Below are 17,413 nucleotides of genomic sequence, written 5' to 3'. Positions count from 1 at the left end.
ACAACTCATGTCCATCCGTTAACTGATGACTAGGTAAACAGGGTGTGGCGTATCCATACAATGGAATATTATTCAGTTATACAAAAGAATGACGTGCTGAGCACCTACCACATGCACGAACCTTGCAAATATGCTAAGTTAAAGAAATCAGCCACAAGAGGTCACAGCTTATATGATCCCGTTTATATGAAATGTGTGAAATAGGCAAATCCGGAGAGACAGAAAGTAGATTTAGTGGTTGCAAGGGGCTGGGTTGGGGGGGGATAGGGAGTGATAGCGGAGAGGTCCAGGGTTTCTTTTTTTGGTGATGAAAATGTTCTGCAATTAGATAGGGGTGATGGTTGCCCAGTTTATGAATATACTACTAACTACTGAAGTGTGTGCACTTTGAATGGGTGGATTTTATGGTGTGTATTGTATCTCAATAGATAAAAACAACTTGGTGAAGTCACTTTAAGAATCACTGTGAACATATAAAACAATGAGCAACTTTAAGTTTCCACCTAAGAAGTATTTCCGTTGTAAAATATTTTCCATAGCATCCCTGCTGGCTGGCGCCAGAGGACTTCATATCCTTTAGCTCCTTTCACTAACATTCACCAGTGATCTTTTCACTTTAGAGGAATATTGTTAACCTCAGTGAAGCCCTGATTGATAGAATTTTAGGCAAAATAATCAAATAAAGGAGTTTGAATTACATGGGATTGAGATGTTGTAGCTGCAGGCTTTCCCCAGACCCTGCCACTAGGAGAGAAGGCTCTGGGAGGTTTTGAAGGAGCCTTAGAGACTCTTTTGGACCAGCGTGCCCTTTCTCTCCCTGCAGCTGATCCCAGAGCTGCCCTTGCCCCTAACCTGCCTCCCTGGGCTGGTCATCCGCCCATTTCCCTTCCGTGTGTTCCCCTGGGTGGAGTGGAAACACAGGGTTTGAGGAGCCCTTTCTGATAGGGCATTCGTTTGGGGGCTTTGGGGTGAGATTGGTGGACCTGACAATACAGCTTATCTCCGCGTAGTCACTAACTGTTCATCGGCGCTGGGTCGTTGTAGATTTGGTCCAGCAGGACAATTGCCATCATAGCATGTGGCCTGTCCACGGGTTGGTTGGATACCAGTCTTCCCAATTCCAGCTGTCTTAATTTGAATTGACTTTGGAGTGCGCATGACCACAGCGTATCTTTGGTCAGGAGTGGGGTACACAATGCGTATTTCAGTTTGCCACCCTTGAGACCTTAGGCATTATTCCTTTGCTCACTGAAGCTGCGTCTCCCACAAGCAACCTTATCTCACTTGAACTGCTGAGTCCTCCCTGTAAGTGATCTATACTAAGATGGCGTCTTTCGGATCCACGTCCTTGGCATTCATTCAGAATTAACTCACACAGTACAAAAGTAGCCTAGTTCTGGCTGGGGCTACTGTTCTGATCACATACATAGCTGCTTTTCGTTGTTGATCTTCATAGGCCCACGTAAGATCAAAGGTGTGAACATGGGTGGCCTGTCTCATTAATGAGTCACATCACAGCAAGCCCTTGTTCATCGTGTTGGAAAATCTAATCACCCATTGGGCTTCCTGGGCCCTTACTTGGTAAGAGAGGTGTAGGAAAGAGCCTTCTTCACCCTAAGACAGAGCAGGTGACCTAGATCGAGCAGGTCTTTTATTTGCACTAGAGGGTCAAGAGCAGTGTTTTGCTCTCCCTGGGTCTCCATCATCTGCTCCTAAACCCTCCTTATCCGTGTGGGGTGTACAGCTCTCTGGGTTGTCTCGCTGCCAGAGGCTGATTCCTCTGAGTTCCTAGGACTTTTAGAATTGCTCTCTGGTGCCCCAAGCATTCTCACGCTCATAATCCTTACAGCTGGACTCTTGGCCCACATCCCGAGCTCTTATCTCTTTTCCACATATCCCCTGTGAGCTGGTTAAGTTGAAGATAAATTCTTCTTTTGCAGGAATCTGCTACTTGGGACATCCACATTTTTAGAGTGTAATTGAATAAATAATAATACTTTTTGCTTACTGTGTGCCAGCCACTGTTCTAAATATTACAAATATTTGCTACTTTATTTTTCCCAACAACCCTATTAACATGGGTATTATTGTTATCCCCATTCTACGGGTGAGCAAATTGAGTCGTAGAGAACTTAAGTAGAACTCGCTTGCACACAACCAGTAAGTGGTGGAGGCAGGATTCAATTCTAGACATTCTGGCTCCAGAGTCGATGCCCTTAGCCACTACGCTGTATACCCTTGAAACTTTATAAAGTATATATACTCATGTTAAACTGAGGGCAGATTCCATATTATTTGTCCTAGAACAATGTTGTTCGAGCAATCTCATATAAAATTTAGACTGCAACTTATTTCATGGAAATCTTCAAAAATCGCTATGACCCAGTTTAAACCATGTTATCTGAATTCCATTGGATGCAATAATCACCATCACTCTTGGTTTAGTTTTCCATACCTTAGATACGCTGGTAAATAAGGTAAATAAAACTAGGTTCATATTCATTTGTTTGTTTTCTTGAGTGTCACACTGTTTGGAAATGAACAAGAAGGGTTGGGATTCAAGGTAAATGTGATGTAATCTTTTCAAGTGCATGACCTTTGGTGGCTCCTGACATTCCAGCTGCAGACTCTTTTTTGTATTCTGTTTGCTGAACTTCTTATTCCTGTCGCTCTGTTCATGTATTCACTTTCTGGCATGGGGAACATATTGCTTGACTTCAAGAGCTTTGAGACCACTCACTCGTGCTCCTTGAGTGTCAGCTGCTGTAGGCAGACCCTCTGTTCCTCCGTCAACCTGGTCCTTTTCTCTCTTGGCTCTATATCAACTGCCACTTTCCAGTTATCTCAGCTGAAGTTTGTGGTCTCTTTGACTCCACTCTTGCTGTAGCATGAGAGAATCTACAAAGTGTTTATCTACAAATCATACAACTGTCCCTTAGTCTCCAGGTCTGGGACCCGGGCACCTAGCTTCTGCTGATGATTATCAAAAACCAAGGGGCCATGAGCCTCATTTACCATAAACCGCATTCTGAGGTTTTGCGTTGTCATGAGTAAAGAGCCCTTGTTGGGGGCGGCCGGTTAGCAGAGCGCAGTGCTCATAACACCAAGGTTTCTGGTTCGATCCCCACATAGGCCACTGAGCTGTGCCCTCCACAGCTAGATTGAAACAACTACTTGACTTGGAGCTGATGGGTCCTGGAAAAAACACACTGTTTCCCAATTAAAAAAAAAAAGAGCCCTTGTTGGAAGTCGCTTGATACGGTGCCAGGAATAGCGACTTGGTACTCTGCACACTCAGGTTCTAGACCTGGAGCTGCTGTTATGCAGTGAAGCAAGTCATCTCCACTCAGGGCCTTAGTTTCCCCGTTTGTAAAACGAGGTGGTTGGACTACGTGGTATCTAAGGCCATTTCCAACTCTGTCATTATGCAATCATTATGAAGGTGGAAGCACCCAGAGACGTTGCCTGTTCTACTATGTCCTGACCATGCACAGACTGAGAGAGAAAGCAAGCTACGCTTTGGGGCAGTGAACTCATGTCCGGCCACACACAAGATCACACTGGCCCTTACGCTGGCCCTTGCAAACAGAATAGCTCTTTTCACATAAATATTTGTGTTTGCTCTCTCAGCTATGGATCACTGGGTCACTACCCTCCTGGGTCCTCCTGTGAGTATCGGCTTCGAATCTAGATGGAAACACAGCTCAGACAGACAAATAATGCCCCTCGGGGAAATGTGGCAGATGGGGACCAAATGAGGTTTTCACCTTAGGCTCTTTCAATCCTCTAGAAATCCAGTTGCCCCTGATACCAGTCACCCTGTTACCTAATGAAATCTAGACTTTCTGAGTGACACCCCATCACTGTTTGACCTCTTTCCTCCTCCTGTGCTCCCACTCCCCTTCTGTGCACCACTCGTGTTCCCGACTTTCACCCTGAATTCCAGGGCTACCCCCTGTTGACTTGAAAACACCAATGCATAATAAGGTAATGTATGAATTACAGTCCTCTGGTAACTGAAGACAGTTTATATTAACTAGTTAACTAGTTGAGCTCTCACACCGAGAAGCAGGGCTCATGAGGTATTGTGATCACACCTCTGGTTAAAGCAGTCAATCTCCATTAGCAGCTTTAAGAATAAAGAAATAGAAGCTTATTTGATTTGCTGGTTTTTTCCAGTGATGGATATTAATCAGCTGGGTAGATTAGAGACTAGGGTCATGGCATGTTTAGCCCTCAAGCATCTATCAGAGGCTTGAAATGTCCATAACAGGTGGGCTTGGTGAATGCCAGGACTTAACATGATTGAAAGGGTGTTTTGAATCATGGCACATGGCAACATGGAAATAAAACAGATATGTCACAAGTAGGTGGTAGAAATAGAATGGAAGAGAAGTTTAACACCTAAAATATGACAAAGATTTATCCCTACTAGCTTCTCAGTTTCATGATACATTCAATTTCCTTTGATCTGAGATTCTGTATTTGTGGTATGTGTTTCCTTCTAAAACTTTTTCTGCTTCTTTTCTTCTATCTTTTTTTCCTCTTTTAAATGCCACTTCAATGTTTTTTTAAAAACCTGAGATCACAGTGGCTTGCTGTGAAAGTCCGTTTGTTCAGTGTTGTCCTGATGGCGATTTCCGATTAGAAGCCCATAAAAATATCTATAGGATGTGGTTGGGATAGTTCATACATCTTGGTGAGAGTCTCATAGCAGTAAAACAAGGGGTCAACTTTGGGGACAAGAGACATTTAAAACTGTTATGAATCATGGGCTGACATTTCCAAAAATCAAATGGCAGAGGCCATGGCATGTGTTTAAATTCTTAATCTCTGAGTGAAGATTACAAGGAAACCTTCTAAGCCCTGGTTAATTGTGAAATGAACAGGTCTTCTCTGGAGGGAATCGGCATTTCCCAGGAGCTTTGCTATTGACAGGGTCCTCAGTTTCATGCATTTATCTCATTGGTAACAGGTCTTCCCCTTTGGTAGCCTCCCTTTCCTTTGCTCTGAAACTCAGAGAGACCCTTTGGGGAGGAAAAATCCCAGCTTTGCTTCCATTTGGATCTTGCATGACGAAATCACCCCTCAGGTGGTTCTGGGGATGGGGGCCTCCCTTGATTTACTCTTTGACGGATCTGCTCTGAATTGTGTGACATTTAAGCAGTGACTTTGCAAGATTTGGCTTGTCAGTTAGAAAAAATACTCTTCCCACCCTAAAGATTGACAGGAACATGAGATGGCTGAAGCTGTACTGGCCTTTTTTTGGCAAGAACGCATAGGACAAGAAATACTCGGGAGAGCTCAACATCGAATCCCATCATATCATACATAGTGCATGACTGGATGGCTTAAGCTCGCAGTTGGAGTCTCTCAGTAAAATTGTTGGCAGAGGGACTAGTAACTTGACAAAGTTATATTGAGAAAAAGCTTGCAGTGTGTTAATTTATTAGTAGTAGGCATGAGGAGAAAAGAAGAAGCTAAAAAAATGAAGATCAGACCTCTGCTAAATCCACAAAGGCTCCACTTCCAGATTGTCATAAGCTTCTTGCCTCTGGCCATGACTAATGGCCAGTAATTGTCTGAATGAGTTTTCAACCATTTGGAAATTTCTTCAGTAAAAGAAAAATATAGTTAAGGGAGAAGGGCGACCACAAGCCAAGCTGTGAACGAGGAACTCCCGAGGTGTAGGCCAACTAGGTCACTGAATTTGCCGTGTTTGACTCTTAGGTTGCACCACTTTGAACTTTGGAAGTTTGATCCTCCCAGCGGTGTTTCTGAGGTAGAGTCTGGGATTAGATTGCAGGGTGAGAATTCCCATAAACGTGATTCCATCATAACTGCACTGTTCGCCCTAGCTCTCTCTTGACTTGACAACTGGATCCCATTAAAGGGGGTTAGTTATTGACATCTCAGGAGAACCTCACTATAAAACCCCAAATAAAGTGCCACTCTTCCCCATACCAGCGCTGCCCCCCAAATGCCCCATTCTTCAGGGACCAGGTCAAAGATGATCACATTCATCATGTCTTAATCTGATCCCTCCAAACCTAATACGATCACTGCCTGTGATAAATCTATACCACTTTATATCTCTTGTGATACTCACCATGCTATGCCTTGCATGAAAGTCAGTTGTATATTGATCTTGATACACTTGGAAGGAAGGACTGTATCTTACTGTTTGTGAGCAGCAAAATATCCTACACCACGTAGTAGGGCATCTGTTCAATAAGCATTCATCTTATAAAATAGATGAATAGATGGGATGGTACCATCTACAGGTGGGGCCCGGGCGTAGGTTAAAAAGTAACTGCTGAGCAGTTGGAAGACAAGAATGTGTAGATAACCCTCAAAGTTAATGGCTCTCAGAGGACCACATGCAAGAGGGAGCTTAGGACTGGTGATGCCTGCCTAACTCACTGAGAAATCATCCTGGTGTACACTGGAGTGTGAAAGATTAAAAGGTCTGAAATGTAGCCTTCAGACACTAAAGAGATTTGTTAATCAAACACCAGCCAGCTCCACCAACAGTATATAAAGGCGCTTTGTAAACAGTGCAGTGATTATTAAGGATATTATTAACATCATACTGTTAATGTGTAATGAAGTTGGCTCAGACGCTAATGAAACCAGTGATTGTTCGGGTGTGTGCTAAATAACCGTCAAGGTCTCTGAACCACTGAGCCAAGGCAGGACAAAATTACCAGTGTTTTTTTTAAGATTTTTATTGGGGAATTGGAGGAGGGGAACAGCATTGGGTAATCGGGGAAGGGGAACGGACAAGTTGCTGTCCTTTTGTTGACTCACGGTAGCTTACGACAGCCCACTGCAGCCCCACTGCAGCCTACGCCGTCGCAGGAGACTCACGGCAGCCCAGCTCCAGGTCAAGCTGTCATTCACCATCTTAGCTGTAGAGGGTGCAGCATCACTGGCCCATGTGGGATCTGAACCTGGGCCCTGCTACTCAGAGCTTGCGCTCCCAAGCCAATTCTTAACCAATGCGCCGCTCGGCAGCCCCAGCAGCTATTCTTATTGAACAATTGTGTTTCACCTCACAAAGAGACCATTGTATTTTGATTTTGTGAAAGTTGTAGTTTCATGACTTGACATGGGCATGGGGACAAATGTCAGAGCAGGCAGTGGTCATGCTTCATGAAGTTTTTAGGAAGGCAGAGTTAACCTGGTTGAAGTAAATTGCAGATGGAATAAATGCTGTTGTAGGGCCAAGCTCCGAGCTCATGCTGGCTTGTTGTAGCCAACTAATTATCAGGAGTGCTTCTCTTGTTTTTGTGTTTTCTCTTGTGTTTCAGGCAAAATAGATTTATGTTTATTTGCTAACTTCGTAAGGCTGTCTGTCTGTCCATATTCTGTTGTTGCTTTTCAAAATGATCAGGTGGCTAATGGAACTACTACACTTGGTAAAAGAATGGCATCAAATATATGGTGATGGAAGGAGAACTGACTCTGGGTGGTGAACACACCATGTGATATATAGATGATGTATTACAGAATTGTACACCTGAAACCTATGTGACTTTACTAACCATTGTCACCCCAATAAACTTTAATTAAAAAAAAAAAGAATACGCCTCTGATACATGGCTTGAAACTAGAATTGACTTCCTTGAGGAAAGCCCTTGGCAATCTAAGTTTATTGTTCACAGCTCTACAAGGGGTTTTTTAAAAAAATACCTTGGCTGTACCTAAAAATACACCTCACTAAAACCTAAAATTTCAGGTTCATAAAGGTGGATCATGGAATAAATAAATTAGGAGCATTTCCTCAGGGTGAAAGTTTCAGTTTATTTTAGGGGTGTAGTATTGTTCAGACTGGCCAATCTCCCTGCCATAATGTAATCAGGCTGGATAAGAAAGGCTCGAGGGGCGTGGGGAGCGCACAGTGGCTTCTTCTCCCAAGCTTATTTTTTTTTACATTATCATGTAATAAGCTTGTAACATCCTGGCTATCATTGTTATGTCAATTTCCCAGCAAACTATGAGTTACAATTTCAGCTGTCGTTTGGAAGAGCTTCTCTAAATGTTTGAAAAGCATAAGGATTGCGAAACTCATTCATTAATTTGTCCATGAAGCATATATTGCTTACCTACTATATGCTGGGAATAGGGAAACAAGTAAAGCGTGTTCCCGGCCCTCAGCCTGGTAGGGGAGATGTGTGAACAGGGCCCAATCCAGTGACATGCATTAGACAAGGCAGTGTCTATAAGGTACTGAGCCCAGGGCCTGTCCCAGAGTGAAGGTCGGATGCCTGACTTGAAGGTCAGTGGCCAAAGCCACTTTTAGGGTTCCAGGTGGATCTGTGTTTTGGTTTTATATGAGGCTTGATTAAGTCTTTTTGCTTCTTTGAAGTCATTTGTTTTCAACAAATGGTTATTGTGGGGAACATATTGGAGCAGGGGGTAGGGAGTGCAGGGGGTGGGGAGCATGGTTGTAATTTTACATAGGGTGGCCAAAGAAGACGTCACTGAAAAAGTGACTTGGAGTAAAGCCTTGAAGGAAGTAGAGGAGCAATCGAGAGACTCAGTGCTGAGGGAATCAGTGTTGGGACCCTGAGGCGGGGTGTGTCCAAAGGGTGCAAGGGACAGCGCAGGGGCCAGTGAAGCTGGAGTTAAAGGGAGTGAGAGCAATTGGGGCAGGTATGAGGCCAGAGAATGAACAGGGCAGGGGGTCATGGCGGGACTTAAGAGGCCATCTTGAGGACCGTGGCTTTTCCTAGAGCTTCTTCCTGATGACCAGCCGCCAGCCATTGGGTAGCCTGTTGAGCTGTTGCAGCATGATACATTGCCAATCTTCATTTTTATCCATATGTTTACTTTTACTGTCCCTGATGGTGAGAAGAGATTTTGTTTGTGGGACAAAGTCTCTTCCTTGTCTGTATAGCGGGGATGGGCGTGTATGTCTGTGTTCTGTCCTGCTCTGTCCAACACCAAGGAGATATGTGGCTAGAATTGTTCTTTTCAGTAATTCTGCTGATCTGTGGTACATACCAAGGAGGACATAAATAATGCCCTTGCTCTCTATATTCATAGCGTCTAATCCCTTTTGATTACACTGGTAACATAAATCTTTCTCTTACAGTTACTTTTGTCATTAATGGCACAAAAATGAATTCTTCGTAGGGCCAAATGCAAGCTCTTTAGGCATATAAAGTGAGTTAACAAGGGTGGCTCAGCGTTAAGCTATGCCAGAGCTGAGTCCAAATTTTATTCCGGTACAGGGATGACTTTCTATGTGGCCTCTCTGGCTCTGGAGCTAATTTGGATGCTGAGTAGCGCCACAGGTATTTATATGTAGTGTTTGGTATTTTTACTGGGTCCTATTCTTCTCCCTTGGATCACCTAAAATGGTTAAGAATTTTCTAGTGGGATTAAGTTTGTGATCTCTGGGGAGGGGTGGGCCATCTGCTCTCGGTTATTTTTGTGTTAGCTGCTTCCCCTTAAATGTATGTTCACAAATGAGCCACAGCCTTCTCAGGTGGGGTCGAGGGAGGACTGGTCTAGGTGCTGCTCCTCAACTTGGTCTCTGAGCCATGGCTTCCCATAAACACTCAGGTAAAAGCTTCCTATTCTTTCTCTTCTATTGAGCACAAGTTTGTCAGGGCAGTGAATCCATCATTGGCCTAAAAGGTACTTTTTGATGAAATGATTTTAGTCTTGTCTAAATAGGTAATAAGACAACTCATCTCTGTTCTATCCTTTTAATGCTGTTTCAAAGATAAAAGGTATTCTTATTCAAGAGAAATTAGCAGTTTGAGTGGCTTATATTAAAAAAATACATAAACATTTTACTGTATTGTACATTTTTCAGAACATCTTATGAAACTGTAAGAGGTTGTATGAGGAAAGAGATTTTCCTTGGTTAGGAATTTTTGGTTATTTATAACATACAAATTTTTATCTTGACAGTGCTTTAAATCGAATTTAAGGTGTTTAGAAAAGGTCAATCAAATATGGAGCTGGAAGGAGGAATATTTACAACTGAGAAAGTCCATAACGACTTACCACATAGCTTCCCTTTTTCTAAATAATCTTTTCAGTCTTCCTGAAGAAGCAGCTGTGATCCTTTTGATATGACATTTGGGTTATTAATTGTGATTATCAGGAAAAGGGGCAAATTTTCGGAACCCCTGGACCATCATTACCATAAGAGCCTTCCTCTTGTTTTGTAACCTGACATTAAGGAAGCCCTTTGGCCATGGACACGACACTGCGGAATAGGGGTCAAAGCACTGAAGGTCAGGCAGCCTCCCCGGAAAGCCCGGTTCTCTCAAGTCAGCCTGCTGCCTGCCAGCCTCTCCTCCGAAGCCCGGAATGCTGCTGTTGCTCTGTTGCCCTCTGCCTAAGTAACGGTCCCCTTTCTTAGAGACCAGGCACTTGGTCCTGTCGCCCACCTTTGAGATCAAGGAACAAAGGAATTATTAGTGGCAGTCTTTTGGAAAACTTATTTTTTGAAAACTTATAATTGCCTGCCGATACTTACACACTGGGAATACTTTTGGAAATGTTCTCCTTGGGTGTTTTAAAACAAATATGCTGCAATGGAATTCGCTGCTTTAATGCAATGTCTTCCTTGTTCCCGAGTGTTCAAGCACTGTCTCTGTTTCCCAGGAGCCATTTTACCAACATGGCACCATGTGCCTGAGATTGTGGTCATCGGCCAGCATACACATTCTCTGGGTGTAGGCAAACTCTTCAGCTGTGCTAGTTGTTGCAGAGGACCTTGCACGCATGGTAATTAGTAAAGTAGCTCCCCATTTTGTTTACTAAGTGACAGCATAGGAAAACAATATATTTAAAAGGTGACATATTTACAGCCAACCTTGGGTTGTAAATTGTACCAAATCCTGACGTTATTCTTGCTTATGTAAATCTGCAGGCTATAACTGTGACTAAATTAGACAAATTAATTGATACCTTTTAGATGAGTTTTTAACTCGGGAACTATTGTTTTGTATTGCATTAGGTTCATAGGTCCATGAAAGCAGATAAAAGAGAAAGAAAATCCTCACAGAATTTTCTTTCCTCACAGAAAGAAAATCCACCCTGCCCCCAAATTGCCTTTTGTATGGACAGAATTGGATCAGAATCCAATTTTCATGACCATCCATGTACTGAGAAGACATTTCAAGTACAAGAAATGATACTTTTGTTATTGAACACTTGCAGCCTGCAAAATTATGTATATGCAAATCCTTTACCCTTTCTATGTTTTATTTCCCCTCTCAAGTTGAGGTCTGGTGTGGGGGTGTGGTGGGAGGGAAGATCATTTGTCATATTATACAGCCATTAATTCCCTTCACCAGTCATTGCCCAGTGGGTTACACACACCCAACAGTCTGTTCTCAGGGCGGGCATGGAAAATGAAACAGTGGGGTGAGAGGGAGTAATCAAACTGGATTGGCTCCTTAAAATAACTGAAAAATGGTAGTCAGGAGATTTGGTGGACGGTGAAACTGAACGTTTTGTACTTTTAATGACCACCAAACGACCGCCTACTACTTCACCACAACTAGAGAAACTAAAAACACATGTTCTATTGCTGCTGGGTTGGAAGCGTTTTTTTTTTCCTATATGGAAGATGGAACGTGCTGCACATAATATGTGCAACATTAAGAAAAGCTTTGACTATGCACAAAATAGCACTAGAATAGAATCTGGCCCCGTGGAAGTTCAGTGGCACATAATTTTTTGTTTAATCTCTAGCCAACCCTTCTGATACCAGGTATAATGTAAACTGTGTTACCTGTCTATCAGTGATCCACAAGAGATTTATATGTTTTTCCCCCTAAATGCAGCGTATAAGCGATGTTGCTAATAACATGGAATCATTCTGTACGTGTTCTATTTTTAAGGGAAAAAACACTCTCTTATTTTCTATGAAATTCTATGAAAGACTACTTTTCAGCCGTGACTCATGAACTCCGTCTCATGGCAGCTATTTAGGTATTTATTCCCAAATGTCTGACGACACCTCCAGGTGCGTGAGCATGTCTGTTACACAAGTGTCCTATTCATCAGCTAAGGCTCCGTTCCATTTGTTGAATGTTCCATTTGTTGTATATTGCAGGAAAGCAATATACCCTTTCTTGAGAAGCCAATATTTATACACGGAGTGACTAACGACTGGTATGTTGGACTTAGCAATTAACAGATCAGAAATAACTTGGGTTGTTGTTGTTTTTTTCTATTTGGGTTGCTGTTCATTGTTTACACTGTACATTTTATATACCATTCAGGGAAAGCACATGGTTAGAAAAATGCTACCTAGTCATAATACTTACTTTTTCCTTAAATATTCTTATTTTGAACCACTTAGGCATGAGGCGAAAAATGAGCGTTAGAAAGAGATATGTGAGAAAATACACATAAAAATGCAAGCCAGATTATCAAATACAAATTGAGTCTTCTCTAATGAGAGGTTGATAGTGAAAAAACAAAAGGCTGCAATCTTCTATTACTTGTATGTACACATGATTAAATCAAAAGCCAAAACTTTTTACTGAGATACTGAGGTTTATGTAGGCACCTCATAGCATATTGGATGTTGTTCAGGAATTTTCTGAAAGAAGAAGCTTGTTCATTAAATGAAGAGTGATGTGTCTTTTGAAGCAGGCATAGCAAGAAAGACAGGCTACCATCTTGGAATAAATATCTAAAATGTGATCACTCAGTCACATTTCCGACTGCATTCTAACCTACACTAAGTCTACACAGGACTGCTGGTTAGATATCAGCCCCTTAAGGTCACAAGAGATGTCCCCTACTTTTCTAAAACAGAAATCTTTGTTATAAAAGGTTTTTCATAAAAGAGAGTTTAGAAGCTTACTGGCGGTGACTTACCTCCCTCTGTCCATCAACAGGCATGTTCTGTGTGACTCCTGTATGCAAGGCCCTGGATTAGGTCCTGGGGGCTCCTAGAGTAAAATCTTTTCTGTGATAGAGAAACCTCTTTACTACATACAGATGGGGGCCACACTGTGAGGTTAAAATTATTCAAAGCGCTACCTGAAGGCAAACATGGCCTGGACAGCGATGGGCGGGAAGGGAAACGGCGCTGCAATTATATGCATCCAGGTTTCATTTAATGATTGATGACATGCCCTTTCCCAGATAACAGCAATAGGTCAAGGCAAACAGATCTGGAAGTTTGGGAAGGTTAAAAGGCTTTGGATTTCGTGGACTTAGAAATTGCTAAGGGGGTAAAATTTATTCCCTGAGAGATAAACACCTAAGTCTATGTCATTCAGTAAGATGAAAGAAAGCCCCAAAGAAGAGGTAAATGCCATCTTCATTATTCTCGATTCTCTTATCTCCGACAAAGGGAAAGAAAGGAAAGTGCAAAGCTTTTTTCTGCTCTCGAAGTCAGAGTTTAACTAGGGCTCATTTTGGCGTAACCCACAAAGCAGGGTATTTGCTCTTTTTGGAACCTCTCAGCGTTGTCGTTTATAAGCTGTTAACTTAGCGTTGTTAACCTCTCTGAAGATAAGTAGTAACAAAATATTTTGCTCTTGTACACTTTGTCCATGTTTTTATGCAACGTTTTGATATGGTAACTATCTTGTCAGCAGGCATGTATTACTCCAGCTTCCTCCTAAGCACAGTGTGTGGTGGTTCGGAATAATTTGGGACCCAATAATCATAAGGTTAGAAAAACACGAGGTAAGCTGATTCAGGTTGCCCAAAGTTCCACTTAATTGGATTTATTGCAAAAGAGTACTAGAGCTCATGAATTTGTCATCGACATTGTTAACATGCTTTAAGTATTTCCAGCCTGTTTACTTATTAGGCAATAAAGCCAGTATTCCTAGAAGTGCCTATTTTGTCTTGACAAATAAGCGTTTCCATACACACGAGTCTGCGGTGGAAATCAGTTCTAAAAGGATATGCCCTTGGAAATCTGTCTGTCCACCTGGACACAGACTCTTTGGGTTTAAGCGTACAGTGGTGGGGAATATAAAATGACTGGATTTTTCACACTGCAGAAAGAAAAAAAAATAATAATGCCTAAAGCTAGGACCCCAAAACACCAAGAGGTTGGCCTCTCCTTAGTGGTGCCATTAACTTGGGTTGGATTCATTTAATTTTCCTTTTGCTTGGTTTAAGACCCTGTACTATAGGAATGATAAAGTGGTGAGCACCTCCATTGCCTGACTCCATATTCATCATACTCTGGTACTTCCATGTTCATTGGGGAGCCATGGAGTATTTCCTCATCTGGATGCCTAGAAACTCCGAGCGAGTCGTGTTCTAGAACTATGAAAGTAACCAATGAAGAACTTGGCTTTGGTAAAATTAACGATTTGAAAGTATGTGGTTTTGAAGTGGTAAAGGCTTGGCAGGTAAGATCTCTCTGGTACTGTGAATCCAAACCTCTGAATACCTCTAAATAGAATTCACTGTGTTTTCCAGTGGTTTCTTTTTTGTATGACACTAATAATGCCTGTATTTTTACCATAGAGCTAGGACTCAGAAATAACACAAGATGGGGCTCCCCTTTAGCTGGGACCCCACATGGTACTTTAATGTAGATATATTTGGAATCCATTTCTTCTTTGAAAGACACCAACACTGAACGATATTAACATGAGTAGGGCTCAAAGTTCTACTCTAAATAGAGACTTCGGTAAGGGAGAAGGTGGGATTCTCTAATACGGTCGAAGAAAACAGTCTCTGAAGGGCTAAACCCGCTGAGGTTAGTCGCCACGCAGGAAGCTAGTGCTTCTTATAGATTCTGATTCCCTGCCAAATGTCATTTAGGAGCCACTGATAATTTAATTTCCTGGAATTTGCTGTTACTGGAGATTTATTTGGCTCCTCTACTGAGCTCTTAACAACAAAGTACATCTTTGTTGAGTGCACAGTTTCAATATGGAAAAGCTAATCAGGCAAGGATTTTATGTGACATGTGAAAGACCAGCAAGAATGAATTAAGGAGAGTGATTTCCAACATACTATCACTGTGACAGACACTTTTTTATATGCACAGAGGCTAAAGGCAGTTTAATAGCTGCCTTACATAAGTAGTGTGTAGTTCAAGGAGCTAGACCCTGCTTTCACCGTGTCTCTAGTTTTCATTTTTAACCCAAGTATGTAAGGGAGCATCCTGCTTTTCTTTTGGGGGAAAGTACCAGTAAGAACCACTCTTTGGTCCCGATAAAACTCTGAACTGTGACACAACTGTGTCAAGCAATTGTCTTTGTCTAAGAATGTCAGTTACTTGCTTCAGTCATTAGCTCTATAGAGACGAGGAGGTCTGTCTGTGCACCAACAGGAGCAGGAGCTGGGCCGGTCCAGAACATGATGCCTGTCAATAGTCCCATGCCCTGTTTGGGGACTGGCTTCAGAGACTGACCTAGTTCTGAGTGACAGTTCCCTGGGCTTCGCCGAGGCGGGGTCTGAGACACAGGGTGTGGTTTCCTTAGCTCACACTCTACTATTTGGTTGCCTGTGGCAACAGGATCCAAATAACTTGGACATGTGTTTCTATAAAAAAAAAAAGACTGGGAATGGGACCCAAAGTGGGAGTTTGGGGCCGTTCAGTGAGTGGAAGGGCTGCGGTGAGTACCGGGCAACTGCTCTTTGCTTTCCCCTCATTCTTTCTCTCTAAATTACGCGGGGGATATCTGCTAGCACAATAACCCTGATTGTGGGCAGTTGGAGAAAATAGTCTCCATTTTCGTGTTTCCACACAAATTAAATAATTGCTATGTATTTGCCCATGTAAGTTTCTTTTTCAGGGAGAGAGGAACAAGTTATGTATGTTTAAAGAAGTTGAGAGTTAATTGATACTCACATTTGGTACCCTTTTGGTGGCAGAATTAGCAGAGTGCCTTAGCAATGCTTGTGATGCAGGCGGGTGGTGTAGAGTCAGGGGCCGGTGGGGTGTGGGGGAGGGGGACAAGGGGAATTGTTCATATGAAGGCAGTGGAAGGGGTTCTTGGAATAATCAGCTTAAGGCTTTTTAAAAGTCACTCTCCCTCCCCAGGTTTTACGTTAAAATGGTAAGTTTTAAAACAGCAAATGTCCTGAATAGCAACAGTTCATTAACTGTATCCATCCTCACTTGCTCAGACACAGAGGGGGATTTGATTTTGGCATGTCACAAATCTGCACATCCCTGTGACAAGTCATTCAGTTGCAGAACTTGCCAGTTGAGAATATCACTTTTACAATGAAATCCTCCCTTGCTTGATTGCTCAGGTCTCAAAAGTCAGAAAGCTATCTTGGACAAAACTGCTTAACGATCCATTCAGGGATTAAAAAGTGTTCTGCCAGATTTAAAGTAAATGCAGACATTTTAAACAAATTATAAGGATTGCTTGCACGCCTAGCGTAGTGTCAGCAGTAAGTTTTTGTTTAGATGAAGTGAATTTTACAGACAAGAGGAATATGAGGCCTCCGGAGGATGCTGTTCACCCCTTAAGAAGTAACGGAGGGGGAGCCGGCAGCTGGCAGAGAGGTTTCTGGCTCACTGTCTAGAATGCAGCCCCTAAAGCAGAGGGTCTGGCCACCTCCCTCCTCCACAAGCCGCCCTCGCCGGCAAGCATCTCTCCTCCTAGCAGCTGCTGCGCGCAGACGAGACCCAAAGCTGTATATCGCTTTGTGTAAAACAACTCCTCCTCTCTCGCCTGCTCCCGTCACACACCCCTGCACTGTTCACATCACTGCCGAGAGCCGCCGCCACACAGCCCAGACTCCCTGTCCGGCCAACGCAAGCTCTGATCCACTTGTCCCCCTCAGGGTTCTGGGAAGCGGCGCAGTGGGATATCCCAGCAGGGTTTTCTCCCAAGTCGCCAGGGATTCACTGGTCACTGGCCTTCTGGCCGCTGGGGAGCTACGCTCAGGGGCTCTTTCTTCCCAGTATTTGTTGCCTCGGCGCCTGCAGGCCCCCCGCACGACATCACGCAGCTGTCCCGGGAGCCTCTGTGGCGGAGCTCGCTGGCCTTCCTATTGGTCATTTGCCCTGTCTGCTTACCCCCACAGGTCCCTCCAGGTACAAGGTGGGTACCATGGCTGAGAAGTTTGACTGCCACTACTGTAGGGACCCCCTGCAGGGGAAGAAGTACGTGGAGAAGGACGGTCACCACTGCTGCCTGAAGTGCTTTGACAAGTTCTGTGCCAACACCTGTGTGGAATGCCGCAAGCCCATCAGCGCGGACTCCAAGGTAACAGTGGTCCCCACATGGGGACAGGACAGGGTGGCTTTCCTGCGGCTGAGACAACAGAAGCCCACCTTCTCCTGAGTTCTCCTCATCACCGCAGCTGCAGGGCAGGCAGCGGTGTGGGGTTGAGGAAACCGAGGCCCTGGCCCAGGAGCTGGCCGCCCTTGTCTGTAGTGCTCATTGCCTTGACAGCGCCCCCAGCTGTCTATGCAGGACTTGGACTGGCTGGT

At 43.5% G+C, this 17,413-nt stretch overlaps 1 protein-coding gene across 10 annotated transcripts in view; it reads left to right on the top strand.

The window, feature by feature from the left end:
• FHL1 (four and a half LIM domains 1) overlaps positions 1–17,413 on the top strand; it is a 65,221-nt gene that overhangs the window by 43,292 nt on the left and 4,516 nt on the right. For 4 of the 10 annotated variants that reach the window (XM_019667802.1, XM_019667800.1, XM_019667806.1 and 1 more), the window contains one exon: positions 17,005–17,186. In XM_019667802.1, the coding sequence (XP_019523347.1) occupies positions 17,031–17,186 (156 nt within the window). In that variant the 5' untranslated portion in view covers positions 17,005–17,030. Of the gene's footprint in view, positions 1–9,468; positions 9,574–15,483; positions 15,579–17,004; positions 17,187–17,413 lie in introns of those variants that run through there. The other 6 variants (XM_019667807.1, XM_019667798.1, XM_019667799.1 and 3 more) reach the window with 5 other exon arrangements.

This window comes from Hipposideros armiger, unplaced genomic scaffold (assembly GCF_001890085.2).
Source record: "Hipposideros armiger isolate ML-2016 unplaced genomic scaffold, ASM189008v1 scaffold_505, whole genome shotgun sequence".
Lineage (NCBI taxonomy): Eukaryota > Metazoa > Chordata > Mammalia > Chiroptera > Hipposideridae > Hipposideros > Hipposideros armiger.
The sequence above is the reverse complement of the archived record's forward strand: the minus strand, read 5'-3'. Positions and strand labels throughout refer to the sequence as shown.